The 22,735-nt window shown below is 42.1% G+C and overlaps 1 protein-coding gene and 1 pseudogene across 5 annotated transcripts in view; one reads left to right on the plus strand and one right to left on the minus strand.

The window, feature by feature from the left end:
* HDX (highly divergent homeobox) overlaps positions 1–22,735 on the plus strand; it is a 37,156-nt gene that overhangs the window by 10,322 nt on the left and 4,099 nt on the right. For 4 of the 5 annotated variants that reach the window (XM_066640084.1, XM_066640085.1, XM_066640086.1 and 1 more), the window contains 7 exons: positions 1,566–2,684; positions 5,729–5,782; positions 10,159–10,305; positions 12,712–12,919; positions 15,805–15,884; positions 16,229–16,312; positions 21,779–21,901. In XM_066640084.1, the coding sequence (XP_066496181.1) occupies positions 1,566–2,684; positions 5,729–5,782; positions 10,159–10,305; positions 12,712–12,919; positions 15,805–15,884; positions 16,229–16,312; positions 21,779–21,901 (1,815 nt within the window). Of the gene's footprint in view, positions 1–1,565; positions 2,685–5,728; positions 5,783–10,158; positions 10,306–12,711; positions 12,920–15,804; positions 15,889–16,228; positions 16,313–21,778; positions 21,902–22,735 lie in introns of those variants that run through there. The other variant, XR_010795017.1, reaches the window with a different exon arrangement.
* Positions 12,273–12,391, minus strand: LOC136663417 (5S ribosomal RNA; annotated as a pseudogene).

Raw genomic sequence — 22,735 nt, forward strand, 5'->3', positions numbered from 1 at the left:
CTGAGTAATTGCAGGGCCGTTATTGGGGGTGGCAGTGAGGCAGTGATGGTGTTTCTGATTTGACGCATACCACTACCGACAATAAAGAATTTTTTTTCAATTTACCTGTCTTCAGTGGCAGCAAGAACCTGGGTTTTGTGGCGTCTCCAGCCACCACCATAGGTGGGTAAGTTTAAAAAAAAACAAAAAACTTTTTTTCCTTGGTTGTCGACAACACAAACCCAAAAGTACCATCACCACTGTCCTGCCTTTGCTAGCAGTTAGCCACTACCCTTGAGGAGTGTGGTGTTTCCTGTAGCCCTGGGTGTTGCTACCCCCCAAGTTGGGAAATATTAGTTCATTGATCTAATCTTATAGGTGTTCTGTTTCATGATGCATGTTCAAAGGGGGACCCATTAAAACTTCAAAGTGATAATACTCAAACTGTTGAAACTCATGGTGGGGTCAATATTTTTTAAATAAGCATATCTTTATTCATTTTTATCTAGGGTGAAGAAGAGAACTTAATGTTTATTCACTTGATGTTGAAATTAATCCAAAAGCCATACTCTAGTAATACCTTTATTACAACTACCAAAAAGATACATAGTCTTGTGAAAGTTTTTGAGTTCTCCAGAATACCTTCCTCATCAGGTTGGGTGTTAAAGTAACACAAAATGGCAAAAAGGAAGTGGTGACCGAACATGGTGGTGTAATAGCCTAAAAAACCTACAGTTTTAAGATGGAATACAAGAGGAGTTAGGAAATCTTAACTGATCAGCCTCACTAGTTGCTTCACATGGTCTTGGGCTCCACCCAGGTCCTCTGGGATAAAGAAAAGACAGTAACTATTGTTTCCCCATTTTTAGAAAATTAGAAAGTTAAGCTGTTGTTCTGTTTTGTCCCCAGCACTAACTGAAGTAGAGAACTATATTTCACTTGCGTAACTTAAGTTGATGGTTTTTATAAAGGTAGTGTTATGCATGTATGTTGGCTGAGCTGGGTATTTAAATTTCTGTTTGATACTTCAAAGTTCTAAAACAAAATGGAACATAAATTGCTGTACCCTGACCTCTTGCTCCAGAAAGGGGGCTTAGCCTGCTCTGTTTCATTTTTAACAGAAGCTTGATCTACTGAAATGGTTAGATGGTGTTTTTAACACAGTGCACTATCAGGTGACAGGGTCTGCCCGTCAAGCTGCTGTTGAAGCTGAAACTGCAAAGGTCTGTTTAAAATCCACTCTGTGAGAGAGAACAATGGTTTGAGGTTCAGAGGTCCATGCTACTGGGTATCAGAAAAACAAAGGCTCAGCCTCAACCTGATCTCTGTCTCTTTCTCTCTTTGCAAAGACAAGATGGATGGAAACCAGGAGCAGGATGGTGAAATCTTGCACTCTGGCTATTCCTTTATGGGTGATGCATGGTGTGCATAAAAATCTCCTGGAAACTTATAAGTGGGAGTTTTTGGTAGATGTTGTATATGCTTTCACATCCATTTTTGTTTTGTAATACAGAAACTACTCCTGTGGTTTGAGTTAAATGAATTTAACTGAGATGTGTGTCTGACAGACCCTTTTCTCTTTACAGACCTGGGTTGGCAACAAAAGAAGAAAAATGAGCAGCAAGAATGTTGTGGATGCTGGAGGGAACCCACCGGGGACTCTTGCCAGCACCCTGACTGTGCCCCCAGAAGTCGCAGTCCGAAACGTCGTCAGCATTGCTCGCTCCCAAAGCCAGCAGTCATCTTGGGCTGCCTCCAACAATGATGTAATAGTAACTGGTATATACAATCCATCCAGTTCATCGGGCAGACTGGTGTCCACGAGACAGACTAATTCTTTGAGTGACGTGCATAAAAACTCTCTTCAGAGGCCTCCTGGGAAAAGCGAGTCTGAATTTCAGCGGCAGCACATTGCTGTAGCGCGGCAAGCACCCCACTGTAAAAACGCATCGCTGTTTTTGGGAGAAAAAACTATTATCCTGTCGAGGCAAACAAGCGTGCTCAATTCTGCAAACTCCATTTATAACCACACTAAGAAAAGCTATGGTGGTTCTTCGGTTCAGACTGCAGAGTTGGTATTACCTCAGAAGCCCGTTTTGTGCCACAGACCCTGTAAAGTGGAGCAAATGGGGTGTCAGAGGCTTCAGAAGCCAGAGCACCCCATCCTTGCCTCGCACATCCCGTCTGGACAAAGGGCTAACATTAGAGATCCCTCTTGTAGCACACACAACTTGGAAATCCGTGAAGTTTTTTCCTTGGCTGTTACCGATCAACCTCAGAGAATCCTGGGAAGTGGAGGAAGTACACAGAAGTCCTCTACGGCAGAAGGCAGTTGTTTGTCAATTGCCATGGAAACCGGGGATGTCGACGATGAATATGCTAGAGAAGAAGAGTTGGCATCAATGGGTGCCCAGATGCAAAATTACTCCAGACTAAGTGGTGCATCCCTCAGAGGAGAGAATCCGGGGACAGGCTTATCTGGGTCAAGTAGAGGCGTCAGCTGCAGTTCACATGTGGTGAATTCCAGGGACTTGCATGACAATATCCTGTATCATAACAGAGACTATCGTTTACCTCCACGAACCTCCTTACATACCACATCCAGTACTCTCTATAGCAGTTCTTACCCATCAAGAAGTAATCTTTCTTCTCATTTTGCAGCATCCAATCAACTAAGGCTATCTCAGAACCAAAATAATTACCAGGTAATTGATGGTTGGTGTGTGTGATCTTTTTAAAAAATACCTTGGGCATTGTCTTCCTTTCCTGCTGTAAGTCACAAGCACTGAATAATTAAGGCTGAGTTGCGTGTTTCTTCCACAGAAAGCACCTGTCTCCCCTGGTGTGAAATGGTAGTGTATTCCATTCCACCTTCTTGAATTACCCTATTCTTCAGAACGATGTATTCAGCTACAGAGGCTCACAGGATAATGGAGGCAGGGGGTAGGAAGGCCATAGGTTCCTCCATGGAGCCAGTCTTTCACTGCCCCCCCCCCACAGAGCAGCATTTTGCCTCTGTTTCTCCTTCACTGCAACTTGGACTAAAAGTCTGTGCCCTGTATGAAACCTGAAAGGAACTGCCATATACCGTTTCACCTCACCTCTTTCAGGAAAGGATTATTGAACCTGGACTTTCAGCTTTTTCTGAAAGAGGTAATGGAACATGGCCATCTCAGCTTATCTAGACTAGTACCTGATACACCTGAATGTTGGTGCCAGACCTAGAGAGATGCTAAGGCCTTTCCTTGATGTGCAGCAATTAACCTGAAGACTTGGTAGCTGTCCAGGTGATGTCTCTGTGACGATTCTTACTAGTAATTCCATGAGAAACACTTCCCAAGTTTGAAAGCACATGGCAAGTGTGCTTGCTTGAACGTTCAGCTTTACTACAATTTGGATTAAGAACTAAGTTTCATGTGCACATGGATGATCTCAATACTAATGAATATTGCTTCGTATTCATATACAGCTAAAGTGATAGTGGATGTAATAAAATTGCTGTTGAGTAATTCAAGAGGGTTAATGAATTTATATTTCTAGCATAGCTACTTGTACTGACCTGTTTCAAGATTCATTGAACTGCGACAAGGTAAAATGCTCTACAGTTGCATTAATTTTTACTCTGAAACTCATTTGGCTGCTTTTTAAAGCTATTTTACCGACTTTCTTAAAGGGTTTTGTGTGGGTAAAAGATTTTTACCAGAAAAAGGTCGAATATAAGTTCTGTGCTTATAGTGTAAATTAGACAGGCTTTTAGAGGTCAATATAGTCTATTGTGGACAACTGTACTTTAAAGTTATTTAAAAATAGGCTTTCGTTGTAGATGGCCTGGGCATCTGCTGCATGTTCGTTGTGGCCTCCCATTTCCCGCTCTACTATATAACCTTTCTGGTGAATTGGCATTTTACTGTGTAGTTGAGACCTGTTTGTTTAATAAGAGTAAACTGTGTGGGGTGTATTTTGTGGGAAAGGTTGACAGGCCAATTAGGGGTTATTTTCCCTCTTTGAAAAGCAGGACAGGTGTGATCTTTTGCTTGATAAAAACCATTGGAAAAACCATTGACAGGAGAACAGAACTCATTTTATCTTGACAATTTTAATGTAACTAGATCTGATTATAGAGTATCAAATTTACTGGTGGCATTTGTTGCTGATAAAAACATGTGCAGAAATTGTATTGTATTAGCTGATGCAGGACAGCTAGCTCTTGAAATGTCATTATCTTATGGAATGCTTTCTTTTTTGCCTTGACATAGTAGTTTTGATAAAATCTAATTATTGGACTTGGGTGGGGCTTAAAAGAGGATAGTCTCTTCGCTACCAAAGCAAAATTGAAGCTACGTTTACTTCTGTAGCAAGGTACTGTTGCATTGTCAGTAGGGCTACAGCCCTTTCCAGCTCAGTGAGGCCTTTTCAGCTCAATGAGGCCTTGACTTATAAGTTTTTAAACTATATTTGCTGTGATAATGGTGAGCTAGTGTGTGACCACTGCCATGACAATGATTAAATGAACTTATGCATTGCAACTTTTAGGATAAAAAGTTTAGGATAAAAACTTTTAGGATAAAACTTTTAGGATAAAAAGAATAAAAAGTGATCCGGGGGGTGGGGGGAGGGGAGGCTCAGAATGTGAATTTGGTATATTCTGACCTTATGACCCATTACAGTCCCTAAGGCAGTGTTATTCAAACTGGGGTGTTGTGACGCCCCAGCCTGAGGACGCTGGTCTCTGCCCCCTTAAGTGATGGGGGCAGCCTAGAGGCGGGGGGAAGGCAGCGGTGTGATCCCCAGGATTGCGCTGCTCAGGGGGCTGCAGGGGCTTGGGTGCACTTACCCAAGCCTCCTGCAACCTCCCTGGGGTTTGGGGAGCCTGGCGCAACTTCTGGCAGGGCTCCCCGCAGCAGGGAAAGTGGATGCAGAGCTATTGCGCTCCACTTCCGCTTTAGCTCCTGCAGCCCCAAGCCCCTGCAGCCCCCTGCTGCATCCTCCCCCCACCCCTGCAAAGACTTACTGGGAGAGTTTGAGAACCACTGCCCTAATGCATATTGCTATGTAAGTTTGTTTGGATTTTTTTCCAGGTGGGGTGTAGAAAACCCATACAGTATAAACCTTCAGAGAAAAGGCCAATGTTAAAGCTGTCAGAATTGTAAGATTGAAAGGAAAGCATTTGTTCAGTCTAATGGTTTAAGGCAAGAGTACCTTTTACTCTGTTTTGTGGACTGAATGTAGACTTTAACCAAGCTAGATAAGAAGACAATAGAGATGTAAATGTTCTCGGTGAATATGCTCTTCCAGCAAGCCATGGGAATTTGTTACAAGTACACCTCAATTAAGTGTGTAAAAAATTAGGGGATTGCATAGGAAAAAATTATTGTGGGACTATGTTACAGTAAAATCCAGTTATAATGTTGAATACCTCTTTTTTTTTTTAATGGGAATGCAGTTATGCTAATGGTGGATTTAGGGTATGTTAATTCATGTGCAGTTCTGGGTTTATACTTTGAAATGTTTTGACAGAATTTGGTCTTTAGACTTTCTCTGTAAACATGTTTTTCCCACCTTCAGGTAGGAGTAGAATTTGTTTGACCTCTTAAAGTAAGGGCTTATGAGAACAATTTTTGTGATGAAATATGTTCCGCAAATGAGTTCATATTGCTCAGATTGGTCATTATAAAGCTACCTATTTAGCTTTTGAATGTGACTTTAAAAAAAAATGTTTATGGAAAAAAAACATTTTTTCCTTCCCTAGATTTCAGGAAACCTCACTGTGCCTTGGATTACGGGGTGTTCCCGAAAAAGAGCAGTAAGTATTTCTTAAAATAACAAGTGGACCAAATTTAGACAGGTTGTAAGTTCTGATGGACTGAGTTTAACCATCATGGTTGGGAGGCATTAAACATTTTTGGTTGGGTACAGTCAATGTTGAAAAATGTCCTTTCTCCTAGATTCTTGGGGTCACTACTTCAAAGGCAACACTGTAAATATATTTACCCACTATCACTTCGCTATCTTTACAAGCAACTTTGCATGTAGACTTGCCTTTGTCCACCAGCACTAATTCTGATGTAAGTTACTCTTAACCGACAACCCTGTCCAACTCTTGACACATCCGTGTTGGGGACAGTAGTTAAGTACTGCAAAGATTATCGCCTCCACCCATGTCAATGAACTAGAATCATACCCGTTAACTTTAATGTCTTGAATTGGCATATTTGTATTAATAGCTAGTTGTATCAATGCACAGCTTTCAGTGTCAGTTTAAGTAATGGCATGGTCGTAATTAAAAATTTGAAATTAAAACTACTGTTCAGAATCCTGTCTTTGTGAAATGGGCGTATATTTTCATTTGTCAAATTCTCCTGATGGATTGATGTCACAAAATCCACTGAGAAAACACGATGAAGTGAAAAATACCATTGTGCAGCCTTTTTGAAAATGAAGAATAAGGCTTAAAAAAAACAACTATGAGCATTGCTAATGGAAAGAGTTGGAAAAACAACTCTAATTGATAGCTTTCAAAGTAAAACCTTCATATTTATAATTTATAGTCCATTTCAGCTAAGCATTGAAAGTCCTCCTCTTATACTCTGCATGTCTCTAAATAGTTTTTGCCTGCCTTTTCTTTATCTCATTTAATTAATTTACAGCAAATAAAATCCAGGCTGCCTGGTGGAGGAAAATGCATTGATGGAGACCCATAAATCTTTTAGTTCTGTAATAACTCAAAATCTGTCCTGGAAAAACAACCATGAACAGACTCCTCATTTAGTGTCATTGGTTAATCATCTTACTATTAATTTGTGGTAGTGTTAAATAGCCTGAATCCCTGCAATTGAAAATGCTTTAAAAACCATTGTAAACTTGTTTGTAAACTCTGTCGTCTAACAAATGGCACAGATTCTAGGTTTTCATATTCTCTCCATTTGTACAGGCAAATTATGCTCTAATGAGACTTGAGAAAAGGGAATGGAGTAATTTGTAAGTGTCTTCAGTTATTATAAGATAACAGAATAGCTCACTTGGGTTTGTGACCTAGAATAATCTTAAATGCCTATCTGAAGTCAGTTGAAATGCTTTAAAACCCTATGGGAAGAACAGGTTAGGTCTGACTCCTATCTTGTAAGCCTGCAACCTACTTGCAGCAGCTGTGGGGATAGAGCTTGTTAATGGACTGAGAAAGAAGCTCCTTATCTTGAATCACATTTTGTCTTGAGTCCATGGAATGCAGGGGAGTTCAGAGCTTGCAAGAGCTGGGGAGTTAGCCCATAGGACTTCAACTTCCCCTGCTTCAGAGTGGGTAGCCTAACTGGTAGATTTGCTATCACTGGGAAACAAACGTGTCCTCCACCAAACCCTGGGTGAAACTTCAGTACCCTTCCTTGCCCACCTATTGCCCAAGATATGCCCAAAGGACCAGATTTCTCTTGGCACAGAAGCTGATGATCTAGGGTGCCAACCAACCAGGTGAACCCCCAGGTATTTAGCTCCCACACTTGTCCTGAGTAGCAGAATCCTTGAGTAGCTGTCAGGAATCAGGGGAGATGTCTCTGTGGTCCGGGTGAGCAGCTTCTAATAGGAGTTTGCTTGTCTTTTTAAAGGAAGCTAAAATAAACAAGGGAAAGGGTATTTGGGTGGGGGAACTGTAGCATGGAGAGGTGGAGGAAAATGAATCCTTGGCCCCTGCACTGCCCAAGTCTGGATTTGGTGGACTTGTGGCTCCTGTGTGCACCAGACGAGAGAATTCCCATTGAAAGCAGGAGCTTTCCTTTAGGGATAACTTAGCAGCTGTGGAAGCTCTTGATCCAAATGGGGACTGAGATGGAGCAAAGGATTAAAGCCCCCTCTTACTACACAGCCCAGTTTAGTTCAGCCTCCCTTTACATCTGTGCTTTTTTTTTTTTTTGCTATGTCCCCCGCTTCCTGCTGCTAAATCTGCTCTAATAACATGTTGAATGTAATGTGTAGCCTGGCTCTAAGACTCCCTTAAAAGCCACTCACCTGGGGGATAGTTTTGCCCATGCTTTATGACTCTTATAGGCTTCCTCCAAGAGTCAGTGCTCTTTGCATGAGGCAGTCAGGCAATGCTGAAAAGACCTTCACACATGAGGAACCATGTGTAATCTTGAGCATGAAAGAGCCGCAGCCTCTTCTTAGCTACAAGGGCTGCTTTTTATACTGAATTAATTGAGGCTCTTCACCAGAAAAGCATCTGACAACCTGTCCTTCAGAATGTGTATAACATGACTGATGAATTTAACACCAGGCAAGAAGTGAGAGAGCAAGCAAGCAGGGCTTCTTCAAAGGACATAAGTGAACTCTTCTGCATTCAGACATGTTGTTTATAGGGTTAGCTTTTTTCTTTTTGTAAAAGCTTCTGATGATTGGTGACATCCTGGAGCTGGAGCTCCTGGAATTGCCTCCGGTTATCCTATAATTCTACTCTGTTTAAAAGAGGACAACTATAACAGGAGCAAGGGAAAAACATGTCAACCATGAATGGGGAGAGGGTAGAGTTGCCGCCTCTCTGACTGCTAGAGGCACTAGCCGTGAGGTTTAGAGGCCCATTTTGGAAAGATTTGCAGTTGGGGGAGTCAATGATGGGATCCACACCTGCAGTCACCATACATGTCTAGTTGTCGCAACTAAGGACTAGTTTGAGAACCACTGCTTATGGGACCTGCTTCACATATGCCCTTAGGCCAGTGGTTCTCACACATTTAGCACTGGGACCCACTTTTTAGAATGAGAATCTATTGGGACCCACCAGAAATGATGTCATGACTGGAAGTGACATCATCCAGCAGAAATTCTAGGCTGCAACCCTATCCACACTTACCCAGGAATAAGTTCCATTCACTGTCATTGTTAAAAGAACATACATAGTAGCTTGTTAAAAGTACAGGTCTGTAACATTTCCTCAAATGCAGTCACAAACCATAGTAGCATCAGGTCTGATATATTAAATATAAGTATTGAAATGAGTGGGGACCCACCTGAAATTGGCTCGCGACCCGCCTAGTGGGTCCTGACCCACAGTTTGAGAAACACTGCCTTAGGCAGTTCAAGGAGCTCTGCTATCTGTTCCCCACTTCTACCCCTCTCTTCTTGAAGCTTGCCAGAGTCCAAGTCTGAGCACCTTCTGCAATTGATGTAAGGCTGTCGTTTGGGATCAGAGATGGAGGGCTGGTGATGAGAAAAATTCCTCTTTAGGAGTATGTTTTATAATACACCTTGTGATCTTGCGGCAAATAATTCACTGGACCATCGCTCATTCTCTTTCTCGCACGCACGCACACAAGGTAGAAGCTTTATAAGATGGGCAGGAGAGAGTGAGAGTGCACAACTTTTCCAACTGAATGCATCAATTTGGGTTCCCCACAGGTGATTGATCTATATTATATTTGTCAGTTGTTCTCATGTTGCACTGTGGAGTAAATGTTGTTAAAACTATAAATCAAGTGCAGGTTTTATTGTCCAAATGGTTTGCTGGTTAAGAAAATTTTAGCCTGCCTTTTTGTCCTCAAAGGGTTAACCGGACCAGCTCTCTAGAATAGCAATTCTTATTGTTATGTTGACTTTTGTTAAATCCCTCTATCCCATGGGCTCAGAATGACCTACAGTATTTTGTTTCTATATGTTAGCAGACCTGTTCCCAAGGAATTCACAGTCTTAAAGAAAAAGTCATGGTTTGGGGGATTAAGAGGGCAAATGAACTCAAATGGCATTCAAAAAATAAAAGAGCACAGATCTAGGTGTGATGGCATCTCTGAGACTGCCCAGGAAGGAGGCAGAGGTTGAGTCTTGGCAATATCGCTAGTGGGAACTATTGGAAACGGTGCTGCAAAGTGGATTGAGTTGGGTAAGGGTTATGGACAGGTTTCTGACATCAGTATAGAACTTCTCAAAAGCATGTGGAGCACCTTCATTTTTAGGGCACAATCCTAACCCACTTTCCAGCACGAACATAAGGGCAATGCAGCACCGAGGTAAGGGAACAAACATTTCCTTACTTTGAAGAGGCCTCCATGAGTGCCACCCAACTGTAGGATGCAGCACATACCCCATTGACACTGCAATGCCAGTGCTGGAAAGCTGGTTAGGATTTGGGCCTTAATATCTCTTCTTATTGTGATTTATCCATTTTTTAGATACTTTAAAAAAATCATGATTATTTTGCAGCTACAGGACCGTACGCAGTTCAGTGACCGAGATTTAGCTACCCTCAAGAAGTACTGGGACAAGGGTATGACCAGCCTTGGCTCAGTATGCAGAGAGAAGATTGAAGCAGTTGCTGCAGAATTAAATGTTGACTGTGAGATAGTGCGGGTAAGAAACTTTCAGTCCTCTCATTTCTGGTTTGCAGGAACAAAAATAGCCCAGATGAAAGCTTTTTTAAAAATTGCATGAGGTAGACTGAAATAGATTGCACGTGTTACATAATGAATGACCACATTAGGAAGAGCTCTCTTGTTCTGTTTCCTGTCTATTTTTAGGTAAAATCCTTCAGGTGAGACACTTATTGATCAGCAGCCCGAGCTGGACCGACTGGGCTGGAATTTATATAAAGTTTTTAAACAAGCAAGGGCCTTTTGGGAACTGAAAAAGGAATAACTGTTGCAGTTGCAATAAAACATCTTTCAAGCAGAAGGGAACAGATTTTTTTTCATAAGAGAAGGACAGAACTTCAGTGGCAGGAACATATGCTCTGCATTTAGAAAGTCCCAGAGGCTTGGTTTCTCAAGTTTAAGTCTGGGAGACCTTTTTCTGGAACTCTGGAAAGCTCAGACCTCTATAGGTCTGAGCTCTATTCGGCTCAGAGAGCTGTTGTAAGGCAGCTGCATAATTTTTTAATTTTAAAATTCTTTGTTGCCTAAGGCAACTAAAATATACAGTATTTTGAGTTAACAAAATACCAGGAAAACCAGGGAAGAATCAGTGTGCCATTTTTATACATATCAATTAAAGCTGCAGCTAGATGGTCAGTAGTTGACAATATAAAAAAAGATGAATGTTCAGGACTGTGTGTTCTCTGTTCTTCTCTTCCCTCCCTCTCCCCTCCCTCTAGATCAGTGATTTTCAGCCTTTTTCATCTCATGGCACACTGACAAGGCACTAAAACGGTCAAGGCACACCACCAGGTTTTTGACAATTGACAAGGCACACCATGCTGCCAGTGGGGGCTCACATCTCCCATTGGCCCTATTAATAAATGACTTTCCCCCAAATTCTTGTGGCACACCTGTGGACCATTCGCGGCACACCAGTGTGCCATGGCACAGTGGTTGAAAATGGCTGCTCTAGATTGTAACAAGAGAATGCAAATCAAGTATGCAAAATAAACATTTTTATTCACTTTTTAATTTATATTTACTTAATTTGCAGTCTCAAAAGGATTAGACCAGTGGTTCTCAGATGTTTAGCACTGGGACCCACTTTTTTAGAATGAGAATTTGTCAGGACCCACTGGAAGTGATGTCATGACTGGAAGTGACATCATCAAGCAGGAAAATTTTTAGCAATCCTAGGCTGCAATCCTACCCACACTTACCCAGGAGTAAGTCCCATTGACTATCATTGTTAAAAGCATATACATAGTAGCCTGTTCAAAGCACAAGTCTGTAACATTTCTCCAGATGCAGTCATGTACCATGGTAGCATCAAGTCTAATGTATTAAAAATGAAGAACTGAAATGAATGGGGACCCACCTGAAATTGGATCATGACCCACCTAGTGGGTGCCGACCCACAGTTTGAAAAACACTGGGTTAGACTATTTGGGGAACAACTAGTATCATAAGGAAGTAGAGAGAGATCATATTAACTGTTTTATCCAACTTTTCTTCCATGATGGAAACACTTGGGAACCCAGGCATGAATCATGCCCAGACTTGCTTAGTTTCAGGAAGGTTGCTGCATTCTGTAGCTTGAGGCAATGTCCTGGGGGTAAATACCGAAAAAAATATAACATACAGTGACTAAAATGGAAGGGGGGGGGAGGAAATCCAAAATAAAATGAGCAGAACTAGCAAGGAGCATCACAGTTTTAGAATGATTTCCTAAACCCACTCCCCAAAGCTTCTAGAAGAGCAAGTGTTGGAGAACCAGATAAGCATCCCAGAAAAGAAAGTTCTAAAATCTGGAGCAATGGCTAAAGAGTTTCTTATCTTGTGTCTATCCCCCCATGCATGCACACTCATACAGCTCAATTCCAAAGCACAGGTTTGTGTGGAACAAGGGAATCCTTAACACACCTGGTTGGTTGGCAACCTTCAGTCTCGAAAGACTATGGTATAAGCCTACAGCACCCAGTATTCCCAGGCGGTCTCCCATCCAAGTACTAACCAGGCCTGACCCTGCTTAGCTTCCCAGATCAGACGAGATTGGGCACGTGCAGGGTAACACAGCTACACCGAGGTCATTTGAGGCTTTAAGGGTCAGTGCCAAGCCTTTGCATTGGATTGGAAACTACTAGGGAGCAAGTGAACTTGGCATAATATTGAGATTAGAAGCTTCTGTTGCAGGGTCTGGTCAGGTCACTTTCTGCTGCACATCTCTATGTATCATTGAAGAATCTCTTCCTATTTTTTAAGGCCAGGAGAACAACATGGATTTGTTTCCAGTTGCCATAAATAAGAGGACTTGTCTCCTCAATTTAACAGCCTTGGACTTTTTTTCCTTTTTACTTCCGACTGAACTAGAGATTCTGATATTTTTCATACCTCTCATTACAAGACTTGGATTGGAAATAGAAGACGGAAATATCGTCTCATGGGAATTGAAGTCCCTCCTCCTCGAGGAGGCCCTGCTGATTTTTCCAATCAATCCGATTCCAGCAGTAAATCGATACCGATTCCTGGTGATGACGCTTCAACTGACGTGGGAGAGGATAACGACAGAAATGATGAAGTGTCAATCTGCTTGTCAGATGGAAGTTCACAAGGTACTTGGAGTGATTATTGGTATTGTATTGTAACTCCTGTTCAATCATGCATGCTATTTCAAGAGTCTGAATTGTCACCCTCCCTCTCTCAGAACTACTACTGGGAAGCAACTAATATTTGGATCCTACATACACTACATACATTTACTTACTCCCAGTAAATAAATGTAGAATTATGGCCTAAGCTTGGAAACCTTCAGCCCTTTGAGTGAAAACTTTGAAATGAAAAGCATGCCCTAGAAAGTGAGGTGCGGTAGAAGCAAACACTTGCACAGTTGAGATGGCTTTATGTAATGGTATGAAGGCCATTATTTATTTTTACAGTGGACCCTTGGTATCCTGGGGAGGGATCCATTCCAGGACCCCCGCAGATACCAAATTCCATGGATTGTGAAATGTGGGGGGCAGCAAACTGGAAGTGTCTTCCAGTCACATCCAGGAGGCCTTCTGAGGTGCAGGAAGCCTGCACATGACCTCCTTGTGCCTCAGAAGACCTCCCGGGCATGACCAGAAGGCACTTCTGGTTGCTCTCTGACAACCTCCAGTTGCAGGCTTGGCATCCGCGTATATTCAAATCCATAGATGGCAGATAAGGAGGACCCACTGAATTTTATTCACATTTTTGTACCGCCCTTCGTTCAAGGAATGATTTAAAGTACAATCCTATACTTGTCTACTTAGAAGTCCACCCCATTGTCTCCAGTGAGGCTTACTCTCAGGAAAGTGTGCATAGGATTGCAGACTTCTAGGATTCTCCCAATTGGAGAGAATCAGTGCAGTTTGCATAGGTGATTTTCTGTCTCCTGGAGGCATTGGTGATAATTCAGGGAAGAGAAGAGGCCTCAATCTGTCTCTCTTGCTCAACAGAACATCAGGCCAGGCCAGGCACCTCACTTCCTCTTTCCCTGGGTACTAGAGAGACTGAGCAGCCCCTTCAGAAGGGCATGAAGCCGCAGGTGTTGAAGGACCTGACAGATGCCATTTAGCAAGGGAGGTGCTGTAGCTTAGAGGCAGAGCAACTGTTTTGCTTGCAAAACATCCAAATTCAGTCACTGGCAGTATCCCTGTGTGCGGCTGGGAGAGTGACCCCTGCTTGAAACCTGGGTGATATGTGGCCAATCCATGTTGCCTATATCGGACCAGATGGGCCAACAGTCTGATTAGAAATAAGCTAACATACCAAGGTGATGGCAAAAATTCTCCTTGTACAAGAGAATAGCTTAGATTTGTGCTTTCTACAAAAGTTGCACTCAAAGCAGTTCACGGTGCAACGGTAAACAGCAGTCCCAAATGAGACATGTAAAAAGTTCAGTAAACAATTTGTATTGGTAAACACAATATTGACCTTTTACCAACTAGTTCAACCACACTTTTTAAACTAAGTAATAATCGTTCAACAGACTTGAAATCATTAAGGCAGGAAAACAGCAACCAAAGCTGAAGAAGGCAGCAAAAATATAGAGGTATAAAAATATCAGGAGCGAGTTAAATATTCAAGAAAGATGGCACAAATCCACTTCTGGCTACATTGCAGGCTCCAGGCTGCAGTGAAGAAACATCTGCTGTAGTTAGGGTTGAGCATGTTCACGCATTTCTCCAACTTCACAAGTGCAGCTGATTGCTCCTGGTACTTCTGACTGGAACAAATCAAGGAAGACGGTGGCTTCTGAACTTCAAAAATAGCCCATTTTCTGAGGCACAGTTCCTGATTTTGTATGCCAAGCTTGATCGTATTTTTGTTTGAAGAACTTGGAGTGGGAAAGCGATTGAGAATTGTTGGGAACATGCTTCTGATGGCTTTGTCAAAAATGTCAGCTATAAAAGAGAATAAGAGCAGTCTTGGGTAGAAATTACTTGAAAGCTGAGTGAATTGCCAAAGTCTGACGGAACTTCTCTAACAGGAGAGTCAAGAAGTGGATCCAGAGTATTCTGTAGTTTCAAGCGAAAGATTCCTAATGTTAATTGGTTCTGGCACTCTGACACTGATGATAGAACTGTCGGGTTAAGGATAATTGTAGTCAGTGCTTGCACAGCTGTGGGATAAATACAGGGGCTTTGTGGGGGGAACAAACAGTAAAAGAACATAGCTATTAGTCATGCATAAGGATTATTCTTTCATGCCCCCACTGCAAATACAACAAACTCCAAACTAGTTCAACTTGGATATCTGGGGGAAAGTTTTGGAATTTGAGATACGTTTACTCATTCTAGTTCCATCATCTGCTTCAGACTTGGCTGAATGGAGTATTTTACTCCGATAATACTTAAGCTGAAATCATTTTCAAAACCATGGCAATGGTTTAGGGATTCTTATAAATAGACAGTGGTTTGGCAAGATACCTCCCAGATTTAATCAAGACAATTTCAGGGGTGACACCATGATTATAGCGAAGAAGTAAATGGGACTAGAATTTCTCATCCAGACTTGACCACTTCCTGGTTTGCACTCCAGCTCTAAACCGAGCATCTTTGCCTTGGGCATCATTGCCACCAATTTCCATACACATGAGAGTCTCATTGACATGATCATGCTCTCAGCCTGGTCAAGAGTGGCACAGAATGACTTGTGACTGGTACTGAATTTGTCCCCTTCAGCCTCCCTGAGGGATGAATTGTAGCAGCCCTACCATACTAAATTTGTCCTGAGGTGAGCTAGGTTAGAGGTGGTTCTGCCTGTACTTACCTATTTACTGCTATCAGTTGGGAATTTATCTGAAGATCAACAGTCCAGGAATAACTGATCATAGTAAAGAGACCTTTAAGTGAGTTTGGTGCTTGTAAAATAAAAGGATAGTTTGTATGAAACATACACAACTTGTTCTCTGTAAATTATAGTTTACTTGGTGAATTCCTGAACTGTCAGTAATTTAACTTTATTTACATAGAAGAACATAGTGAAGTTCTTCAGAACGAAGACATTGGTCACAAAGATGGGGACCAGACGACTATATCTGCTGACAATGTGGTAGGTACGCTTCCTATAGCTCTGTAGTTTTGACTGCATCCAATATATATCTCTTTGTCACAGAGATGGGTTTTCCTTTTCTTTTGCATCCTCTCTGAGGGGAAAGTGGAAGGTGTTTGGAGTTGGGGGATGCTGATACTTTGATGTGACTTTCTTCCTCTGAATCTGGTTGTCTTGTGTGCTCCCTGAAGCATTTGGTGGGCTCCTGCTCATTTGGTGGGAAGCTGGACTAGATGGGCCTTTGGCCTGATCCAGTGGGGCTCTTTTTATATTCTTAAATTCAAATAGGTTAATGTGGAAATGGTGTAAGATATCCTTGTCCTTGCTTTTATTTTTTCTTTCAGAAAATAGAAATCATAGATGATGAAGAAAGTGATATGATAAGTAATTCTGAAGTGGATCAAATGAGTTCTCTTCTGGACTACAAAGCAAGTAACTTATATTTGTGTTTAAGTAAAACGGTGTTTAGCCTAAGTACAAGCTTACTTTTAGTAAGTTTTAGTTCTTTCAAGGAACTAAATTAGGAATGTGAAAGGATGAAATTAATCCAAGCCACCACCAGTTGTTGGAGAAACTTCAGTTCAGTGCAAATGATCAAGATACTATTAAGACCTTGATAATTACATTCTCAGGTTCACAATTCCGGCTCTCTCTCTCTCTTTTTTTTTTTACTGCCTCTCTCTTTCAGAAACATGAAACACTGTCTTTTAAACATGCTGCCTGTTGTATCAGAATCTGCATCTGTGTCTCCAGCGCCTCTAGCCATTGATAATTTCTGTTAGTCGTGTCATAGTTTCATAACAGCTCTCACTTTTTCTGTATTAGGCAAAGACTGCATTTTCTTCCGTGCAAACATTTACTGGGTTGTGTATCTGTCTTCTGTTTTTGACACAACCCAATACCAGATGCAGAGCATGGAAGAGAAGAGGAAGTTCTTCGTGGTTTCTGTGCAGTTGTACACACATGGGAGGTCTGTGCCCAATCAGAGCAGCATTTCCAGTGTCAGGAGAGTGTTCTGACCTTGCCAGAGCTTGAAAGGTCTCTACCATACACATGCCTCAAGGGGAGAGAGAATGCCTTGACTTCCACTGACTTTTGTTTTCAGCTGTCATCCTTGGCTTCTTTAATAAAAATATTCTTCCTTGCCACTGGTATGTGGCAGATCCCACCTCCTTTAAAAGTGCAGACATTGCAGAGCTCAGCTACCCTGCTTGGACAGACGCAAAGCTTGCAATCCTGTGCACACTTGGGAGAAAATCCTACTGAATTCAACACGAGTTACTTCTGAGTAGATAGGCCTAGGTTTATGTTGTAACTGTATTTTGTTTTAGTTTGAATAGTGTCTTCCGTGCTAAAAACTGCTTGGATTTAAGTTCTGTTAATCTTATTGAAATCTTTACCCACCAGCCATAAGTCCAGTAGCCAGCTTGAAGCACACCACTGGTCGTCTGTCAACATATAAACCAGTGTTTTGAGCCATGTCTGGCTACATCAAAGTTTACACTTTTTCTCCTTAAAGACAACTTTCTTTAATGGCTGTGATGTTACAAGTCACATCTTTTTCTTGAATCATCAGTCTGAAGACTCAGGAGCTCTTCACACTATGGTCACTAAACAAGCTGTCCTTTTTTTTCTTTTTAAGTTCTAGATGGGATAGCATCTTTTTCAAGTGGATACCTATTTTTATGCTACTGGGGGCCTGGCAAAGATTGCCCAAGTCGCACCCCAGCAATTAGCTTTTTAGGCAATTGACTGAGAAGCCTCCTACCTCAGCAAGAAGCTCGTCAATGAAGCAGTATCCTCTGTAGTCAGTCTCCAGGGATTGAGTAGCAAGACTGTGCAGGCAATAATGTGGTCTTGCCCATATTTTTTGTGAAGCTCTGTGCCTTAAGGATGGGGGGGGGGGAAGAGCCTATGTGGCCTTCAGCAAAGCTGTCCTTCAAAGCATTTTCTCCTGATCCACCTGTCCATGCCTCCCAGCAGGTAGGTCAGCTTGCTAATGTTTGCCACATGTCTCACTGCACAGAGACCATAAAGAAGAAAGCCAGGTTATTGACCTGTAATTGACATACTTTGAGTGGTCATCTGTGCAAATATACACCCACCCACTCTTCCCTGCTACAGGCCATGATACCCCTCTTTCAGTGTTCTTCAGGAATTGAGGGAAAGAAGCATTCTTCCTACTCTCAAGGTATTGTGTATGGCATGTTGTCTCCTTGGTGAAGGATAGAGGCTAGAATGCTCTAGAAGCTTCAAAAATCCTGATTGTCAAGGCATTGATCTCTGATATGTGTCTGCAGAGGAGTGCTTGAAGAACATTAGTTAAGGGTAAGCAACCTGTTTATTACCAAATAGTGTAACTCATGCAACATTTAAGGCAGTGGTTCCCAAACTTTTTTGACTGGTGTCCCTCTTAACCTACTGAGCCATTGGCCACAGCTCCCCATTAGGGCTACAAACCCAGATATTGTATAGAGTGGTGGGTTTTTGTTAGGATTCCGTGGCTGCCCTGGGTGGTTCCAACAGCTGACCAGGGAGCCACGGCTCACAGTTAGGGAACCACTGATTTAAGGTAACCTCCTGTTGCTCAAGCTGGTGCGCAACCCACTTCAAAAACTTACCAGATATTAGTGGGGGGGGGGGGAGAAGGCAGGGACAGATACCCTCAGCTGTGACAACACAATGTCATGAGTGTGCAGTTTTTGATCTGAGATTGTGGGCATAGTCTAACATTGCAGGCAGATGGTGCTAGAGTAAATGTTTAGGAGCAGGGTGTGGGTTTCTTTGAAGACAGATGGGCAGTGCTGATTTTCAGCAGCTTGTGGATTGAAACCCAACATTTGCTTTTGATGCAGTATAAGGAAAAGCAGTTGGAAGTGTGACAACTGCTGAAACTGCAAAGGTTACATGTGTACATAAGAAGTGGGGGTGGTTCACTTTCAACGAACGCCCTCAAACAAATATCACTTAGTGTTATGTTAAGAGATGTGTTTTGAACCAGAACTTCACCTAGATTGTAAAATGAGTGGAGTGTCTTGGAAAACATGTTGCATGTATAATTAAGATCTACCTTCAGGGTAAGATCCATGCTGAATGAGTGTGGGGGGGGGGGGAGATGTGACCTTCTCTTAATGTCATCAAACTGAATGGCTTGTTGTGTGAGCCCTGATTTTTTTTAATTATTCTGCACTTGACATAAACAGTTAGCCTTCCTGACCATATTGTCATGGCATAAATATGCATATTTGCATTGACTGTGCTAGTAGATGGCACATGAACTTTAATTGCCCATTAAAAAACAATCAAGCAACGGGTTTAGTTTGCTCCAATTCTTGAGGAAAGGGGAAATGCTTTCTTATAAGGCACAAGTCTGAAAGAAGTAGCTGACATTTTTTTGTGGATCCATGTGGAGAGCTCTGCGAAGTAATAAGGAACCAAACCACCCTTCATGTTACCTAAAATAGCTGTGCCACAACCTCTGTTCAGGGCAATGTGTATTCTTTCCCCACTCCTGCCCAGTTTTCCATCAGGCTAAGTTCAATGTCTCATACTTTAACATTGTAGTGTTTTTGAAACATTAAATATCAGGTCTTGTTCCCTTTTTGCTTCCCATAGCAGATCATGGGAGCGAGGAGTTGTTGGCAACATAAAGCTACTTATATATGTTGGCATCCTTCAGTCTCGGAAGACTATGGTATCGTGCTCTGAATAGTGGTTCTGGAACAGTGTCCTCTCCAGTGCGCGAAGCCTGGGTAAAGTAGATATGGAGGATAGACTGCTTACCATGCTACCAAAGCTACTAAAGTTTTATAAATGTAAAGTTACTCACGTTGCATACCTTATGTCACCAGTGACAACTGATTCCTGTGATCAGCTCTGTGAGGCAGAAAGGGAACTGAACCTGGTGCTTAGAGTTTGAATCATTGCAGTGTTCTTGTGCCATTGCAACAACTTAGTACAATGGAATTGCACTCTGCAATACTTTGAAAGACTGTGCTGTGGCTGGAAGGGGTGAGTGTGCTAGGGACCATGGTTGAAGTATATCAGCACTAAGTGCAAGCCTGTATATCACTCTGTCATTCACAAGTATCTCCGCAAATGGATGTGCCAAGCTCCACAACCCCCAAAGCAAACCATGGGGTGCATACTGTACTAAGAAAAGGATGTTGCCTGAACCAGTTCATATACTGATATCGCAGCCCCTTACAGGCATCTGTAGAATTGGGCTGTGTAAAACTAGTTATTGCAATCGCTTTATAACTGGAAAAGTTGTTTCCTTTTAATGTGAACATCAGACCCACAACCTCAAGAATGATGGTCACTGATTTGAAGGCTTTAAGATTAGATTAGGCAAATTTATGGAAGACAGGTCTATCTACAACTGTTTGGCATGCTCATTAAATAGACCCTCCAACTGCCTCTGCAGTATACTACTGACTACATGTGGCTATGGGGCAGGGGGTGCTTTTTCCTTTCTGTGCTGCTTGTGATCTCTGGTCACTGTGGGAAGCAGAATACGGGATGGCCCTCTGATCTGATCCAGTAAGGCTGTCCTTGCCGTTTTGATCAGGTGTCCTAAAGCCACTTGGCCGTAAATGTGAAAAAAGATAAATGAAAGAATTTTATATGCTCTTGAGAGTTTACTTGCTGAACTAGATTTCTTTTGAACATTTTCCTCTGTATTAAATGAGGAGAAACTTAACAGTCAGGCCTTTCATAGTCCCATTGCTCATCTTCCCCCCATCGCACATCTGCTGCGTATTTGCTCAGAAAGAACACTGGAATTCTAATTTGCAAGTTATCCTCACAAATGAGGGAACAGAAGTCATTCATGCATGTTGAAATGTTTTTCTGTGTGCCATTTTCCTTCATACCTTTCATTTAGGAAAGCTCACATCTTTTCAAGGGGAGGGGGTAGGAGAGACCCAGATTGCAATTCCTCTCAAGAGTGCTCCAAGGAGAACGCTGCAATATTTCTAGTTTGAACTCACAGCAGTGTTTGTTGAATGAATCCTCTGTATCCTCTCATCTCTGCTGATAATTACCATTTTAATATTCCTAAATGCTCTCTATTCTGTACAATTTGCACTCTTTTTACCAGGGAGTGTGGGACATGACAGGAGTATAGAAATGTGTTGGGGTGATGGGGAAAGGAGGGAGGAACAGCAGGGTAGTTTATCATCCGCTGTCAAAGATGCATTTGTTGATTTGAAGGAAGAGAAAGACCATCTCTTTCAACCTTCTTTCCTTCTCTTGCTCACCCTCCCCCCCCCCTTATTCCTGGTGAGTTTCATTTTGTCACTCCTAAGGATGGGCTTGGGCCCTTAAGTACTGTATCAGACCCAGATGCCGGGAGAGGGGTTCAGCTGGAGCCTTGCAGGCAGCAAGTGCCTAAGTTAGAAAGCTTGATGGTGCCTAATACTTAGGCCTATTCTGATCAATCCAGCAGTATCCAGCAGCCCCCATTGACCTGGGTAGGCTACTTCTAGCCTTGGTCACTTTGGTCCCCAGGTTGAACCCCAGATATCCTGATAGCAGTTTGTATCATCTCTGCCTGTGGCTATGTCTGGATGAAGTGGAAAACCATTTGAAGTATGTAATAATTAGGTGTTCACAATGTGGAATGAGATCATAGAAGAGGCAGTTAAATGCTTAACATTTATACTAATTTTAAAGGTGTCAAAAATAGTTCTGGCTTTCTCTAAAAGCCTTAGTTTTTTCCTCACAATTGTACTGTTCTGAGGAACTACCATATGCTCAAATTATAAAACTGTTTTCTTTTTTGCCAAACCTCTGCAAATTATGCAGTCTCCTCTTTTTATTAGACAATTGGAGCAGTCGACTGATTCTAAAATGCTAATAGTTGATCCATCAATTTCTCCTCCTCTCTTTAGAATGAGGAAGTTAGATTCATTGAGAATGAATTGGAACATCAGAAACAGAAGTATTTTGAGCTACAGGCTTTCACTAGGAGTTTGATACTTGCTATCAAGACAGATGATAAAGAACAGCAGCAGGTAAGACCAAGCAGAGATGAAAATTTATTTTCCCCTCTCATGTTTTGTGAGTTTGAGATGCCATCGGATCCAAGCCATTAAGCCTTCAATGTTCATTTGAAGCTTCCGGTGGACGGTATCTCTGCATTTAATGAGATGCACACTTGGAGTTGGTGCTGCCACTGAACTGAACGAGGAGTTTGTATGTCAGAGCACTGTACATTCATTGGAACATTGCATGTCCGCTTAGATCAAGGTGTGTGCAGTCCCAGCTGCTGTTGGTAGTGGTGTTTGAAAATGATGTGATTTATTTTACTCAGAAATAAGCCCATTGTGTTCAGTAAGATTTGGGCTGTAATTATATCTTACTCACTGGAAATAAACTAGCTATTCAGTGCAGAAGTCTAGCTCTTGCCCGTGTATGTGCCCTGTCACTCAAGTGGCTCAGCCTTGCTTCTGTCCCGTTTCTGGCTTGGGCTGCCTTCCTTTTCCACATCCCTGTGTTTGGTCCAGTTTGCCTTCAGTCTCTACAGCCCCTACTATTTTGTTTGCACGTCTTATTTCCAAGCACTAAATGTTGGTAGTCAAACAAAGGTGGTGGACCAGCAGTGATCCACCAGTGGATCTACTGGGGACTTGGGAGTAAATGTGCTGTTGGTAAGCTGTCCCAGGGCATTCTGATATAAGTGTATCAGATCTCTGACCTAAATGGTACACATACAACCTAACTTTATGTTTACTCCAACATAAGCTTCAGTAGAACTTCTTTCTAAGTAAGTGTGCACAAGAGAGTAAACCTGTGGGCACAGTTTGATCCTTTTTAATACAATTATTGTACAGAACCTAGCTGAGATG

This window comes from Tiliqua scincoides, chromosome 12 (assembly GCF_035046505.1).
Source record: "Tiliqua scincoides isolate rTilSci1 chromosome 12, rTilSci1.hap2, whole genome shotgun sequence".
NCBI lineage: Eukaryota > Metazoa > Chordata > Lepidosauria > Squamata > Scincidae > Tiliqua > Tiliqua scincoides.